This window comes from Dreissena polymorpha, chromosome 2 (assembly GCF_020536995.1).
Source record: "Dreissena polymorpha isolate Duluth1 chromosome 2, UMN_Dpol_1.0, whole genome shotgun sequence".
Taxonomy (NCBI): domain Eukaryota; kingdom Metazoa; phylum Mollusca; class Bivalvia; order Myida; family Dreissenidae; genus Dreissena; species Dreissena polymorpha.
In genome coordinates, this window is record NC_068356.1 from 67,332,014 (window position 1) to 67,349,240 (window position 17,227).

The 17,227-nt window shown below is 36.2% G+C and overlaps 2 protein-coding genes across 2 annotated transcripts in view; one reads left to right on the forward strand and one right to left on the reverse strand.

The window, feature by feature from the left end:
• Nucleotides 1-17,227, forward strand: part of LOC127867437 (uncharacterized) — a 221,551-nt gene that overhangs the window by 53,243 nt on the left and 151,081 nt on the right. The window lies entirely within an intron of this gene.
• Nucleotides 7,098-10,886, reverse strand: LOC127867436 (uncharacterized). Its single transcript, XM_052408584.1, has 4 exons — nucleotides 10,392-10,886; nucleotides 9,966-10,113; nucleotides 9,668-9,814; nucleotides 7,098-9,374 (listed from the first exon to the last, which is right to left on the reverse strand). Exons 1-4 carry the CDS (start codon nucleotides 10,819-10,821, stop codon nucleotides 9,125-9,127), a joined length of 975 nt encoding a protein of 324 aa, XP_052264544.1. The 5' UTR covers nucleotides 10,822-10,886; the 3' UTR covers nucleotides 7,098-9,124.

Genomic DNA, 17,227 nt, shown 5'->3' on the forward strand with positions numbered 1-17,227 from the left:
TTACTATTTCGGGTCACAATGACCTTGACCTTTGACCTAGTGACCTCAAAATCAATAGGGGTCATCTGCGAGTCATGATCTATCTACCTGTGAAGTTTCATGATCCTAGGCCTAAGCGTTCTTTAGTTATCATCTGGAAACCACCTGGTGGACGGACCGACAGACAGACCGACCGACCAACCGGTGCAAAGCAATATACCCCCTCTTCTTCGAAGGGGGGGGCATAATAAATAAGGTACATTCCAAAAGCATCGATGAAGCAAAAAGGAAAATATTGTATCTAAGCTTTTGTATAAGCATTTTTAACGTTTTATAATATACCAGATTCTTTTCCACCTCTAGACATATAAATAGTAAAGTTTCAATTCAACAAATAAAATGCTCACGCAAAAATTACAACTTGCATACAAACATCACCCATATTTGCCAAGTCACTGTCACATGAACTTTTCAATGTCTCTAGAAGGTATTCTTATAATGTTCCATCCGAGTACCGGTAGTAAACAACATGTTTTTATTTTGTCTAATGATTCATTGCACTAATTTTCTTAATTATCTTGTCGTTTGACCTTTTCAAAATTTGCCCATTTTTTTACCACTTTTCTGTTTGGCATCTTCAACCTGCGGTTTCCGCGGAAAAATTCCAATTTTTAGATATTCACTAAAGTAAGTTTTTATTTCCCCTTTTTCTACCTCTGTGAATTTCTGACGTTTTGCAGCCTTTTTTTTTTGGGGGGGGGGGGCTTCCTTTTTCTCTTTCCCTCAAATTCCTCTTCATCCTCATCTGATATAGTGTGGTCATCTTCGTCCATGCTTCTGAAAAGGTTACAAAGAATACTATTCAAATAGAAGCAAGCAACACTAATTCAAAACTTATTACAAAATATATAGTCCTTATTTCTGACAACACACACTACAGTGGTGATAATTAAACAAGGGCTGTTTGTAAAATATGCATGCCCCCCATATGGGCTGAGAGTTGTAGTGGCAGCCATTGTGTGAATACGTTTTTTGTCACTGTGACCTTGACCTTTGACCTAATGTAAGATATCATCCGGAAACCATTGTACTCTTTCGAATTACTGTGACCTTGACCTTTGACCTAGTGACCTGAAAATCAATAGGGGTCAACTGCCAGTCATGATCAATGTACCTATGAAGTTTCATGATCCTAGGCGTAATGAGTTATCATCCGGAAACCATTTTACTATTTCGAGCCACTGTGACCTTGACCTTTGACCTTGTGACCTAACAAGAGCTGTCAGAGGACAGCGCGCTCGACTTTTCGAGTGCTTGACAGTATAACGTAAGCCATTATGGGGAAATTGTTCATATTCAATAATTCATAAGACGATCTTACAAAAATAAAAAAAGGATTAAAAAAAATAATTGGGGGGTTAGGGGGGGGGGGGGTAGGGGGTGAGAGGAGGAATATATTGTGGGGTGTGGTAATTTATTAGATGTTTAAAAAAATAATAAAATTGGGGGTGTGGGGTAGGGAGAGTGAGAGGGGATATAATGTGGGATGTGGTAATTTATTAGATGTTTAAAAAAAATGGGGGGGGGTGGGGGGGTAGGGTGGTATAATGTGGGGTGTGGTAATTTATAAATGTTTGAAAAAATATATATATATTTTTGGGGGGTATGGGGAGTAGGGGGGTGGGGGATGAGAGGGGGGGTATTATGTGGGATGTGGTAATTTATTAGATGTTTAAAAAAATTAGGGGGTGGGGGGTAGGGGGGTAGGGGGGAGTGAGAGGGGGGTATAATGTGGGGTGTGGTTATAACTAAGATGTTTTAAAAAAACAAAAAGGTTTTTTTTTTGGGGGGTGGGGGTAGGGAGGGGTGGGGGTGAAAGGGGGGTATAATGTGGGGTGTGGTAATAAATTAGATGTTTAAAAAAAAATTGAGGGCGGGTAGGGGGGTGGGGGTGAGAGGGGGGTATAATGTGGGGTGGGGTAATTAATTAGATGTTTAAAAAAACAAAAAAAAATGGGGGGGGGGGGATCGGGGTAGGGGGGAGTGAGAGGGGGGTGTAATGTGGGATGTGGTAATTTATACGTTGTTTAAAAAACATTAATTTTTTTTTGGGGGGGTGAGGGTAGGGGGGTAGGGGGAGTGAGTTTAATGTGGGGTGTGGTTATTTATTAGATGTTTAAAAAAAAATTGGGGGTGGGGGCTGTAGGTGGGGGTGGGGGTGAGAGGGATGTATAATGTGGAGTGTGGTAATTTATAGATGATGTTTAAAAAAAAATGGGGGTGAGGTTGGGGGGGGGAATATAGGTTGGGGTGATTTTGGTAAACAAATAGGCAAAATATAAAAGCAATATGTCAAGGGACACTGAAAAAAATAATAAATGATCTCACACTGACATGAACAAATATCCTCTATTTATTAAACATGAAATTTAAACTTATTGCATTTGTTTCCCCTGTACATAAGAAAGATATAATAGTGTATTACCTCCCCTGTCCTGCTTCTATTTATATTAATCAACAAAATTAAACATTAACACAATATTTAATATACAAAATATACAAAAAATCTCATATTCTGATAATATTTTTACTGATCCACTTTATTTTACTCAAATGATGATGTTTCATAGGACTGATAATTATAGATTTAGGATTACAGACCAGTTGCTTCAGTTATATTGTTCAGAGTTCGCCCTGTTGGCCGCATATGCGTTCTTAAGTTATAATCCAAAAACCATTTTACTATTTCGGGTCCTCTGTCAGCAGCTGGAGCGTGCTCGTCGCGACCGAGGCCAGGAGCCGCCTGCAGAAGATTGATTCTCGCGGCTTGATCTTCTGCGGATGGCTCAGCAAATCCAGCTGAGTCCGTCACCCTCGAGCCGGACGTCTTCTTCAATGCTGGGACTGCTGTCTTCTCCAGGATGCAGCGGACCTGACCAATCCGCTGTTTATCGTCGAGAGCTCGCCTGCCCGTACCGGTCCAGAGGTCCCGTCTGTAGAGGGACGGGTACGGCGGGACAGCAGGACCACCAGTGGAAGGACTTACGGGACGGACTCGGGGTTCCTTCGTTATGGGAGGGAACTCATGAACTTCGAGGGTGTGGCTTTAAAGAGGGACCCCGGGGCGGCGGTACCTAGTGCGCTCAACGCGCTGGGGAAACCGTCTCGGGGACGAAGACGACAGCCGGTGACAGCGAGAGGGGCCATAAAGGAAGAGCGGTGCTTGCACTCCCTTGGCGGAGGCGTCCAGACAAGAATTTATCTTGAGATTGTCTCCCCTGAAACATCACAGGGGCAGGTCGATACCAAATGTAGTCGCGAAGACGCGGGAACAACCTGTAAATAACCTACAACAACACACACACACTATTTCGGGTCACCGTGACCTTGACCTTTTACCTAGTGACCTCAAAATCAATAGGGGTCATCTGCGAGTCATGATCAATGTACCTATGAAGTTTCATGATCCTAGGCCCAAGCGTTCTTGAGTTATCATCCGAAAACCACCTGGTGGACGGACCGACCGACAGACCGACCGACATGTGCAAAGCAATATAACCCCCTATTCTTCGAAGGGGGGCATAATCAATAGGACACCGAGGATTCTGCTATTTTGGTCTTCTCAGATGAGCTTGTTCAGCATAAATTTCCAAAACATGACCAAAAAGCAACCGATTTTCTAATAGACAAGATTCACATCAAATATCTAAGCCCTAGTTCTTGCTCTATCAGAAAAGGAGTTTTCTCTATGCTCACAATGAGCATTTTGTAATCAGATGAGCTGAAAAGTAGTAGTGAGATCTTAGTAAGCCATTTGAAAAAGTAAGAAAAGTAAAAACACTGGAAAGTGCAACTTAGCTAAAAAAACAATGATCTCCAATGTGGATATTAAAGTTCATTGTTTCATTTTTTTGTGTAATTTAACTAACCCATAGCCATATGGGGCATCAAGACTTGTGTGCTAAGCATCGACTTCTGCTTGACCTTCAAGACTTGTATACTCAGCATCGACTTCTGCTTGACCTTCTGCTCCATTTACATTACCACATGTCTCTGGACCAGATGTTAAAATGTCTGAAAACATTCATTAACTGTTTACAAAGTATACTGTTAACAGTAAATGCACCTACATGTTTATCGGATTCTCATCAATTTCATAATCAAGCATCTGCCATGTACAATAAAACAACAGTGTACATTATAACAGGGCCACTTTGGGTCGAAAAGGGATATAGATATACAGCCTGCATTTAAAATAATTTGATTGGCTGATAAGGTAGGTCCAAACAATAATATAGATTTCAGCAAGAAACTCTGGAAAATGGAAGCCATTTTGTTTTAAGTCAGTCTGAATCTAGTATTAAATAAGAAAGTAAATGTAAAATGTTATACATACATGTAGATATTTAAATAGCATCATCAATAAGTAAGTGTTTGATATTGGCCCTGTTATTTGTCCTCGGGTCAGTCTTATTGGCCCTCTGCCTGGGGCGAATACGACTGACCTCAGAAAAATAACAGTTGAGACCAATATCAAAGCACTTAATCATCAACAAATAGTCAAAATCAGTGCTAAAAAATTCTATATATATTAGATATAAGACATCAATGAAAGAAAAATATACACATACATATGTGTTGTCCTAGAAAAACATTAACATTTTGCATTTAACTGCAACATCTGGTACTTACGAAACTTTTATTATTCTATCCATATATTAAATAGTTGAATGTGTTTAAGTTTATATATTTTTATCCCATACCCAGGTTAGAACACTAAATCTAATTGAATTATAATTAATTAAAAAAATCATCAAATCTACCTTCAAATCGAATGCTCCCAATTTCATCAAGGCTCTTTCCTACAAACTTTTCTGTAAGGTTCATGTCTTGCATCTGCAATACTTTGCTGATTTTGACTCTTTCAATGAAGCCAGACATTTTCCTGAAGTGGTCCAAGCGCACTCTCGTTGTATGACTCAGGTGGCTACACAGCCATTGTAGCTTGTTTGGTTTTAGGTTTATCACCTGAAAATTATATTATGATCAGAAATTGCAATCATCAATCATTGTTTAAAGGACTGCACTTTGGTTCTCATTACTTTTTGGGCTGATAGAAAGGCTTGTTATTGTGTAATTCATTTAATATGGGAAGGTGAAATGTCATTCGGGGTTAAAAGAAGAGGTTTCTGCATTCATTAGTCTTAGAAATTGTGTATTGTTTTTAAAAAAATAAAATAAACAAGAGATGTGTTTGTCAGAAACACAATGACCCTATTGCGCCGCTTTGAGGCCATATATTTGACATTTGACCTTGAAGGATGACCTTGACCTTTCATCAATCAAAATGTGCAGCTCCATTAGATACACATGCATGCCAAATATCAAGTTGCCATCTTCAATATTTCAAAAGATATGACCAAGGTTAAAGTTTCAACGACGCTTTGAAGCCATATATTTGATCAAGTTGTTATCTTCAATATTACAAAAGTTTTATTCATTATTGCAAAAGTTTAACCAAGGTTAACGTTTTCAACAAAATGACAGACAGACAGGCAGACAGACAGGCGAAAAACAATATACCCCCGATCATTTGATCCGGGGCCGGGCATAAAAATCCACTGTTAAATTTAAATGAGTTCCAAACCCACAAAGTACGAGATATAATCTTTACCTGGCTTAATGTTGCAGTGTATTTCCTAAGGTTCACCTCCTGACTGGCTGTGTGTGATGTATCTTGACGTTCTGATGAGCAAACCTCTTGACTGGCTGTAGGGGATGTATCTTGATGTGCTGGCAAAACCTCTTGACTAGCTGTGGGTGATGTTTCTTGACCTGCCGATGAGCAAACCTCTTGACTGGCTGTGGTAAGCAAGCAAATTCGTTGAATATATCCCCCGCCAATATGCTTCTGGACACAAAAGTGTTATATTTGTCACTCAAAAAAGCATTTTTTCAAGATACAAAGGGCCATAACTCCGTTATTAAAAGATGGTGTACAATGCCATTTGGCGTGCATCATCCTCTTATCCATATAATTTTGCACTCCAAGTATTTTGCATACCAAGTTTTAATGAAATCAGCCAAATCACTTCCAAGATATGGCTCCAGACACACAAAAAAGCATTTTTTTCAAGATACAAAGGGAAATTACTCCATTATTAACAGATGGTGTACAATGCCATTTGATGTGCATCATCTTTTTATCCATATATATACACATACCAAGTTTCAATGAAATCCGCCAAAGCACTTCTAAGATATGGCTTCGGACGGACGGAAAGACGGACGGAAAGATGGACGGAAAGACGGACGGACAACGCCAAAACAATATCCCTCCGCCTATGGCGGGGGATAACAAGAGCACCGCATAACGGGTGCCACGCTCGGCTACGGGTGTAGTTTTGAATACATGAAAGCTTGTCAGAATACGGGAAGAAGCAGCAATAATGGGTGTAAAAGATCCATATTACATAGCTTGGTTGTTTATGTGACTGCTAAAAAAATTAGAAAAATCAAACAAGAAACGCCCGTCAGAGAGAAAGAATAAATAAAGTTGAACGCTATAAACCCGATGACCTATGCATGTAGCTTAAAACAGTGAAAGTGTGTCGTAATAGAGAAGCGATGATACGATGACGTCAAAAAAATCAATGTAGCCCAGAACAGTGAAAGTGGGTCGTATGTTGAAATTTAGAAGCGATGACGTGAAAATATATATTAAAGGGGCAGTACTATAAAATCGAATTACCAAGAAAACAAGCTTTGGTGATTGAATATTTAAGAATCAAACATATAAAATGGTCATTCCATTAATAAATCCAAATGTTAAGAGAAGAAAGATATAGTGAATCGACAACCAACAAGCATGTGTTTTTAAGAACGTTGACATATCCTTTTGATAAAAAAGAGTTGATTTAAGTGAAATGTTTATATAAACATTTTGTTTAAGATATTTTAATTTGTGAACACGCTTGCAAAACATCTCTATAAAATGATGGGTGGGAAATTCCATTAGTTAAATGTCGTTTTCAAGGAACATTATATTTTGAAAATAAATCACAATACTTTTTTGTGAAATTTAGCGAATTTACTTTGCAGGTTATGATACAAAAGACCTTGTTTTAGCAATTTCTTCGTTAATATACGATTAAGATCATTAAAATCTTTAATACACGAACATGCTCTGGCGTAACGTACCGACTGCGAAATGTAAATACCATTAGAAAAGAAATATAATGTATGCCTACTACAAGAAAGTCATTTGACGGATACTGTCATTTAAGCATTAAAACACGAATGGGATGGTGATATTTATCTCAGTGGACATCACACAAACAAACAAGGAATCACATTTTTAATAAAAAATAACTCATATATTAAAGTCAGCAACTTTAAAGATATAATAATTGGAAGACTAGTGAGTCTTGACATTACAATACACGAAACACAAATAACATTTATTAATATGTACGGTCCTTACTTAGATGAAAGTAAATTTTACAAAACATTTCATTCCTTTATTGATGACAATTCAGTTAAAAATATAATAATTTGCGGAAACTTCAACACCGTGATGAATCCAATATTAGACAAGAAAAATGGCAACTTACATACACATCTGAAAAAAAGGACTTTTTTAATGAAATATTTGAAAATTGTAAGCTGTTATATATTTGGGGTACATTTAATCCGTCCATGTGCAAATTTGCATAGCGTTCAAACACCAAACCAACTATATATTGCAGGCTAGACTACTTCCTTATATCAGAATTACTATGCATTATAATCGACAACTGTTGCATCAAACCAGGTTTTATGACCGATCATTCCCTTGTTGCTCTAAAACTTATCAACATTCAGCCCGAACGGGGACCAGGCTATTTTAAATCATTTAAAGCAATTTGTTAGATGCTCAATATCAAGACAAAGTAAAACAAGAGATAACATATACAGTACAAAACAACAAAGATGCAAACCCAAATACTTAATGGATGATTATAAATGGTAATATAAGTAATACAACAATAAGATACACATCATTTAAACAAAAAGAAACACACAAACTTAAAAAAAACACTTCATGATATGGAAACATTACAAAGACAACTACATAATACAAATACCATTGACAAAGCCACATTTGAATGTAAAATCCTTCCAAAAATACAAGTGTTAGAAGAGATTTATCATGAATACATATGGGCCGTGTCGCGGCAAAACCTGTATTCGTGACAAAATTTGACGTTTTTTGTTTTCTATGGATTGATAAAGACTGTTCTGTGCTTGTTATTATGATACCAAATTCATAGATATAGCCCCATTACTTACAGAGAAATTTTTATTTTAGTAACAGCACTGCAGAGGTGTTTTGACGTTAACAACGTTAACAGCGTTTTCAAGTAAACCGCATTCAGATGTATGTTACATCAAAAACCACACTTATAAACAAGACATGAAATAACATTTAAGAACGCATTTATTTTGTTAAAAATATATTATCAGGTATCTATTTGTTCTAAAAATAGTTGTGATTAACATTAAACTGTAAACTAGCATACGTTGCTTAGCAACAAAGTCCACTTATATTTACATCGACCAGCAAACCATACAGTTTAAATCATTTTTTTCTAAACCAATCTCACATATTTTCACAACATATCATTTAATTTTTCATAGGAATGCACGCATCAAAACAAACATTATCAATTACACAATTAATACATAAACCAACAATATCCAATAATATAAATAATAAAATAATTTCATTTTGTTGAAATGTTAGATTTTTATTTCCCAAAAGTGCTGTTTTTAAAAATTAAGAGTCGAGTAATCTTTAATAATTTTTATAATTATTCTTAGCATGTTCACAATTTATTTATCGTACAGTTTATATTGTATGCAGAATTCTTCGTTTGCCATGAATTCTATAGAAACGAGCAGAAGTGAATACAAATATTTCATTTGATATGAAAAAGTGTTATTTAAATGTGTTATAAATAAAGCAATGTATTCAAACAGACATTGAAGGATATTCAAAAAGTACTGAAGAATAAGTTTCAAGTTATTTGTCATTCGCCTGTAAATATTGACATTATAATGTGTGTAATATTTCGCCGTAGATGCGATAGATGCGACGACATAACTATAGTGATGTTTCTGGGCAAGGGCAAGTAGCATCCTTGTTAGCATCGCTGAGATATGGCCTGACAACTTTGTACAAGTACTCCTGTCTGTTTCGGCTGAGTCCTTTGGCCTCTACAATCTGCGGTTGTTGGTATGGAATATGGACGCCATCCATAGTCACTGTAACCTTGACCTCTGGACATCCGACTCTCGTGCGCATTGTGACCACACCTGGCTCTTCCGTCGTCATGCGGAAGTACTGATATTGTCTGAAAATAAAAGTAAATACTATTTTGACAAACATTTTAATACGTTTGGATAGGACACAAAATTATGATGCATTTGCGAATAATATTCATTTGCATTGGTAACTATAATTGAAGACAATGTGCATGGTTATGTCCGAGTTTTGTTTTTCTTTCGCTTTGTATTGCACTTTAGGAATTTTAGACTTTTCGTTAAACATCAGTATAAAACCGTTATACAGAAAAAAATATTAACAATTCTACTCAGTGGTGTGAACATTTTCAACCAATTATCATAGGCCTACGTTAGTAAATACCTTATCGCTGGTACAGGACAAAACAGTCGGGACAAAAACCCTTTCCAATCCCGCCAGTTCCATGCCGGATACCTCACTGCTTCATTGGATGCTGAGGACATATTCACCATCTGGGTCAATGAGTCCATTGTCTCAATGTTCGACCTCCTGAATTTTAATGATCAGATTGCTAGTATTGTCAGGAGAAGAAATGTAAACTCGATCTTATTCTACATGCTAAATAAATAAAACACTTCATACAAGGAAAATTTACCTTTTTTAAATTCTTACACATACAACAAAGGCGGCTTTTAGGTACCTGTAAAGTTTCTTTAAATGCCCAAATCCACTGTCAACCAGACACCTGGCAAGTCCTGGTATTTGCATGTGGTATTCTATCACGTCATGTCTGCCGGTCATCACACGCCATGTGAAATAGCCAATGAGGTAGCGGTTCTTGTTCTGACCTGTAAAATATTGCAGACCATATGTTAACATTCTAAAAATACATACTAAAACGTTTCTATATTTTTTTCTTTGTTATTAAGGTAACGTTACACATTTTGTTAAGCCTACTTTAAAAGAAAAATCAAACAATTATTACCATATGCTATATAGTCATAGATATAAATAATGTTTAATTGTTAAGAACACAATATTTACTCATGTGTTTGAAATATTTATTCAAATATAACTAAATGAATCATATGATTGATTACCACTGGATAATTTTACAAAATAATACCTGGACAATTATCCGCATGGATGGAGCATGTCGATTCACCACGCCCGTGGGTGTCTAGCACCATATCCAGCATCGAGATGACAGCATTGGGTCCGTGTGTTTGGGTACCATCTATGCCCATAGTTTCACTTTCATCAATCAAAAAATTGAGCTGTTTAGGCAGTCCATCTATCCGTACACCAAAAATCTGTACTTTGCGAAGGGACATGAAATAAATTGGACCCATTTGCCGCGAGAAGTGAGGAATGGATACATTTTGACTAAAATCAAAAGTATAGTGGTTTGTTCTTTTATCAGAACTTAATATGCATGTTTCCTTGGCACGCTTTACACAGTCATTATAAAGTTCTCTTTCTTTTTGGGCATTTATCACATGTTGTTTGAAGTTTTCGGCAGCCTCTAACTTTTCACTCTCTTCTATTGCCTTCATAATGTTCTTTCTATGGCCTTCACATGTTGCGCAAACATCATCCCTAGGCGAAGCTATTCTAATGTGACACACCCGTCTGTAGATCTGCCATAGTCATTAGCACTTTTCTATGGAATTCCATAGAAAATATTATGGAATTCTACGGAAATCGATGGAATTTGATGGAATTCCATCCACTTGCCAATTTTCCATCTGAAGCTGTTATTGAATTCCACGGAATCTCGACTAAAATTCCATGCATTTCCATGGAATGTATGGAAAACACCATGGAAAGTTGGACTTAGCCATTTTTTTCAACGGAAATCGTTATGGAAAATAACTTATACATTTTCTTGGATGGAAATCAATGGAAAATAACTTAGAAAATTTTCGCTGGTTGTCTGAAATGTATTTGTAGTTTAATACATGTATGAATTTATTTGCATCATGTATTTTGTATTTAAAAGAAAATGCAATAAAGATAATTATAAATTTGTTCTAGAAATTGGAACAGTTCTGGAACTGTTCCATATTTGTGTTTTAAAACGTATGTTCTGGAATTGTTCCAAAGCAGTTTTTTTAGAATAAATCCAGAACATTTGTGGAAAATGGCTTAGGACTGAAACTGTTCCAATAATTTCAAGAACCTTTTTAGAACATTTCAAGGACAAAATATGGTCAAGAAATTTCTAAAAATGTTTTAAAGTGTAGTTCTAGAACACATCTAGAACACTTTAAGAACCAGTAAGTTCTACAAAAGTTCTAATGGGGAATAAGAACACATATAGAACACCTTACACTTACAAATAGCCAAATAGACTTCATAGTAGCGACAGCAGCAGCAGCAGTAGTAGTAGTTGTTGTAGATGTAGTAGCTGTATTAGTAGTAGTAGTTGTTGTTGTTGTAGTAGGTGTTGTTGTTGTAGTAATTGATGTAGTAGCAGTAGTGTTTTTTATATCAGTAGAGGTTGTGATGGTAGTAGTAGTAGTAGAAGTAGTAGCATAAACAGTTTCTGTAGCAATAGTAGTAGCAATAGAAGTAGCAGTAGTAGCAGTTGTTGCAATAGTAGCAGTTGTTGCTGCTGTTGCTGCTACTGTTGCTGCTGTTGTTGTTGCTGCTGTTGTTGCTGCTGTTGCTGTTGTTGTTGCTGCTGTTATTGTTGCTGTTGTTGTTGGTGGTGTTGTTGTTGATGCTGTAGTAATTAAAGTAGTAGTTCTGCAGAAGTAGGAGTAGTTGTTACTTTCAAAGCAATTTCTACAAGTTTGAATTCCTTAACCCTGTCCAAGTGGTATACACACTGTTTTTTCTCAATATCAAACTCAGCCAGTCCAGGTTGTCAAATAACAATCTATCTGATAACCCCAGCGTGTGCTTTGCATCAGATGTTGGGTATGTTTGCTGCAAATCTATTGGTTATAAGATATAACAGCCTTTTCTAATTGGCTGAATTCAAATACAGAAAGTTTACCTGTTAGATTGAAACATGAAACATGGTGGACAATGTACTGGTTTAACTTGTTAAAATAAAGTTAAAGAAATTTAACAAACAGAAGAGTTCATTAGTTTTTCCATTAAAAACACTTTCTTAAAATACTTATGTATTTATATCATTTGGAAAGTGACATGAAATATTTTTAAAGAGTGATGCATACAGTGTTTGAGCAGTCTGTCTAGGAATAGAACAACAACTGAAGGTTTGTGATTTTTATTATTTCTAAATATTCCTTTAAATTAAATCTTCTTATGCCATTATTGTAGACCTTTTTATGTGATATTTGAGGTTTTAATATGGCAAATATTAGTTTAAAAGCAGCTGTCACCCAAATGTTCTCTAAGTGGAGTTTGCAGCTTGAAAAAGCAAGTAATAAGATCTATGTGGAGAAATTAATAATGTTGAATGTAGTATCAGAAGTTTACCATGCATGGTTATGGAACTGAGGCTTAGGAAGTTTTGTACTGTGCATGGTGAGCACTCAATGCTCATTAATGGTGTTAATGTTTATTATTATCCCCCACCATAGGCGGAGGGATATTGTTTTGGCGTTGTCTGTCCGTCCTTCCATCCTTCCGTCTGTCCGTCTTTCCATCCGTCCATAGCCATATCCTGGAAGTGCTTTGGCGGATTTCATTGAAACCTGGTTCGAGTATATATATGAATAAGAGGATGATGCACGCCAAATGGAATTGTACACCATCTGTTAAAAACGGGGTTATGGCCCTTTGTATCTTTAAAAAATGCTTGTTTGAGTGTAAAATATAATACTTATGTGTCCAGAAGCATATTGGCGGGGGATATCAATTCAACGTATTTGCTTGTAAATAAAAAATTAAACCAATGGAATTGGTTTTTAGGTATCTGAGTGTGCATTTTCATACCAATTGAATTACACATCATTCTAACTACATTTGTGTATAGCAATAATAAATTTGTACTAATCATACCAACAAATTAAGTTATGCTTAGTGCTTTGCGATGTATTCACTTCGTTTTTAGTTCTCTTTCTAAAGACCATTTAACAACTTAATATTTAAAACAATTCATGAATTACGTTCCCTATACATTTTCATTATGTGCTTTAATTACAATTGACCAGTTGATGGAAGATACTGCAGAGTTTGGCAGGGAAATAATCCAACAGCAAAGCGGCTCTTTAAGCGCATTTACCTAGAGGACTTACAGGGCCACAAATTCATGGTAAATATTGTCATGCCCTGGGCTAGATAAGTTATTTAATGTTAACCACCTGAAAGTATTTTGTCTTTTTGGAATTCAATATATTGGTCTAAGTCAGTTACACTTTTCTGGATCCTGGGATAACTTTAAAAGTTCTAAGTATTCTTTCATGAAACTTGAAACATGAACAGATGACAATAAGGACATTTTGCACGTCATTTCATGTTGTTTATAATGCAAGAATTCTGGTTGCTATGGCAACAAATATATTTAACAAACTTAAAATAGTGAAGTTTAACAGGTAGGGGACCATATTGCTTTGCAATCTCTTGTTATAGTTTGAATGTAAATAACTCTTTGCTTTAGACATTTTTATGATTTTTAGCATAGGTGCGTTTACGCACCTATGCTTATGGTATATACCACATTTCGAAAATCCACATCGATCGGTTGCCCTTTATGAAGCCTTACCTGATCAAAAATCAGACGAAATATCTATTTAATTTAGTATATGGTCATTCTTACAGTTTGTTTTTTTTTTGAAACATTTTTCTAACGATTTTTTCCAAGAATATTGCTGACACCGTTTTTAGTGATTTTTTCTAAGACCGTTTTATGTCAAAAAATCTTCTTATAACCTAAAACAAATTTCGTTCGTAAAGCCATTCTATCTGCAATCTCAATCTCCTACGCAGTGGCCTCCCTTATACTAGAAGTTACTGACCGGGCGAAGCAAGGAAAGTAACTGCTGTGAGGAGTTTCTATAAAAATCTGCATTCAGAAATCTGTATTCAGAACTCAATCTGTTGTGCACGTCTGCATCTAACGCTTACCACAAGTTTTACGACAAATTCTTGACGCAGACGAATAGGGTAGCGTCTATTTTCATTTGTGAAAAGAATAGTTCGATACAGATCTGTCCGTGCTTAAATTTTGAAAGGCTTGGGTAATTATTTTTCATAAGCGTTTCAAACACTGATGTAAATGGAAAGATTATCTATTTAAAGAGTCGGTAATTGTTCGAAATTATTGATTTGAGAAATTCGCGGATGGCGATATCGAACTACATTATACCACGTGACGCCATTCTTCCCTGTATCTTGCACCTATGCTTTTAACGCCATCGGCGCTCTCGTTTATTCTGTAGAGCACATGTGAGCAGTATACAATGTACCTCATACCAAAAAGGACCTGGAGGCAGTGACTGGTGTTCAATATTCTCAGAAGAAAAGGAAAATGGCAGTGGAAGACTTGGACAAACATTTTTTAAAAACTAGCCTCTGTGTTAAGCCTGGCAGTCTGTGACTGGTGACATGTTTTATTTTGGTTACTTCTTGTATAAAAAAGACCAGTTATTTATTTTGTGAATTGTATTTTGTGTTTGTTTTTTGTCTTAATTTATTTGTTTTGTTTTTTTAATTTAGGAATTTGAAACTTGGATAATTGAATAAAGTCCGTGTTCAACAGTACTGAGCATAGTATAATAAATAACAAATTTACAACAGTTGTTAATTTGTTATGTATTATTATTAACTATGCTCAGTACTTGAATACTGGCTGTCTGCATGGGAATTTGTTTTCTAGAAAGTTGGTTTCAGACTTAAATATTTAAACTTAACCTTCGGAACTTTTCTAGAATTGTACTGGAACACATCAACTAGAACTGAACTTCTGTTATCATACTGAAAGTGTTCTAGAATTAATAAGGAACAGACTTGTTGAACGTTAAAACTTATGAGAAAAAACTCTAGAACAATTGTGCGTGATGTGTGTGTGCATGTAATTGTGTGTGTTTATGAACATATATTGTGCCTTTTATAAGTTTTTCTTTTCTCACCTGTATATGCGGGCATGTTTATGGATGTGTTTTTGAATGTGTGCATGCATGCCTGTGGTTAAGAGAGTTGGTACTTTATGAAAATGTAAAACCACTCATTTTTGAATATGTACTGTGACTGCATGCGTGTGGTTAATGATTGATGCCAGATCTTGTTCTTGTTTAACTTCTATGATGAAACCTTTAGTTACATTCACAATTGTTTTTCAAAATCGATAAAATGCCTTTGATCTATTATCTGTTTTTTTCTATTTTATTCCAGCTTTTTATTAAATTCCATAGCTTTCCACGGAATTCCATATAATTCTATGGAATTCCACGGCATTCTATGGAATTCCACGGCATTCTATGGAATTCCACGGCATTCTATGGAATTCCACGGCGTTCTATGGAATTCCACGGCGTTCTATGGAATTCCACGGCATTCTATGGAATTCCACGGCATTCTATGGAATTCCACGGCATTCTATGGATTTCCGTGGCATTATGTGGAATGACACAGAATTCTATGGAATTCCACGGCATTTTATGGAATTCCATCCCATATCAAGTCCCTCTTCTGTTTTTTGTTCACTTTTCCATTGATTGCATGGAATCGGATGGAAAGTTAGTGCCAATACTCCACGGAATTCCATCTAATGATTTCCATAGAATTCCATATGATTCCACGGCAGATCTACAGACGGGCAGACAGCTTTTCCAAATTTCACAGAAAGCAGTTCGCTGTAAAGATCTAACCCCAGCCTCGCGACAACTTTCTATATACTCTTTATGAATGGTTAGTTTTGTTTTACCACTGTCAAGATAAATTGGAGGAGTATTGTCGCTTCCTCTGGGAGCTGCTGGTTGGGGGATACCATACGTGTCCGCATAATTTTGCAAAAATTCAACCACGCGTTTTACATCATCATAAATGACGGCTTGTGATGGTTTCTTTCCTACGTTTCCATGCTTTCTTGGCAATGGACCATTCTGCTTATAATGGTCTACAAGATTTTCTAAAGCTGATCTACCAATGTCATTAACCAGCATAAACGTTTTCTTGAAAACTGGCTTTTGGAATGCATCGTATGAAACCATCGAACGTTTCCTTGGCTTCCCTCGTTTTGAAGTCAGGTCATTTCCACACTTAAGATTACTCATGACAATAATATCCTTCTCTGCCTTTGTCAATTCTCTCATGTTCAATATATGATGGTATACCCCGGGTGTACATTGTCCAGGGTAATCATGGAACTTAGGCTGGAAATCCATGGTATAACATGGAATTCCATGGAAATCCCTGGAATTTGAAACAGTTTCCAGGGTTTTCCAGGGTTTTGTTCTAGAAATGTCCATGAAACATGGACTTTTTTCCCAAGCATTTTCCAGCCTTGGGTGGAAAAGCATGGAAAAGGAATGGAAAACGCTGGATTTAGGCTGGATAACCATGGAAAATATTTCCAGATAGCATGGAAAGTGGAACATAGAATTTTTTAAGCATGGAAAAGACTCTTACATTTTCAGCTGACCCTGGAAAAAACTTAGACTTTATAAGAGGAGAAAATAACTTATAAAAATGCAACACATTTTATTCAAAGTAAATCAGAGTTCAACAATTTACACAACATATGAATAAAACATAAAACAATGTGCATAGTTTGGGCAGAAATAGTAGTAGTTATAGTAGTAGTAGAATTGGTAGAAGTAGTAATGCTGAGGCTGGCAGTAGAATATGTTGTAGGAGTAGAAGTAAAAGTGGTTGTTGTATAAGTTGTACAAGCAGTTAAACTACTGATAATTATACTATTGGTGCAAATTAAAGTGACAGTAGCAGTAGTAGCAGTTATTATTGTGTTGTTGTTTTAGCATTTACAGGAATAGTAGCAGTAATGGTAGCAATAGTAGAATAAATAATAATAACAATACTAGTAGC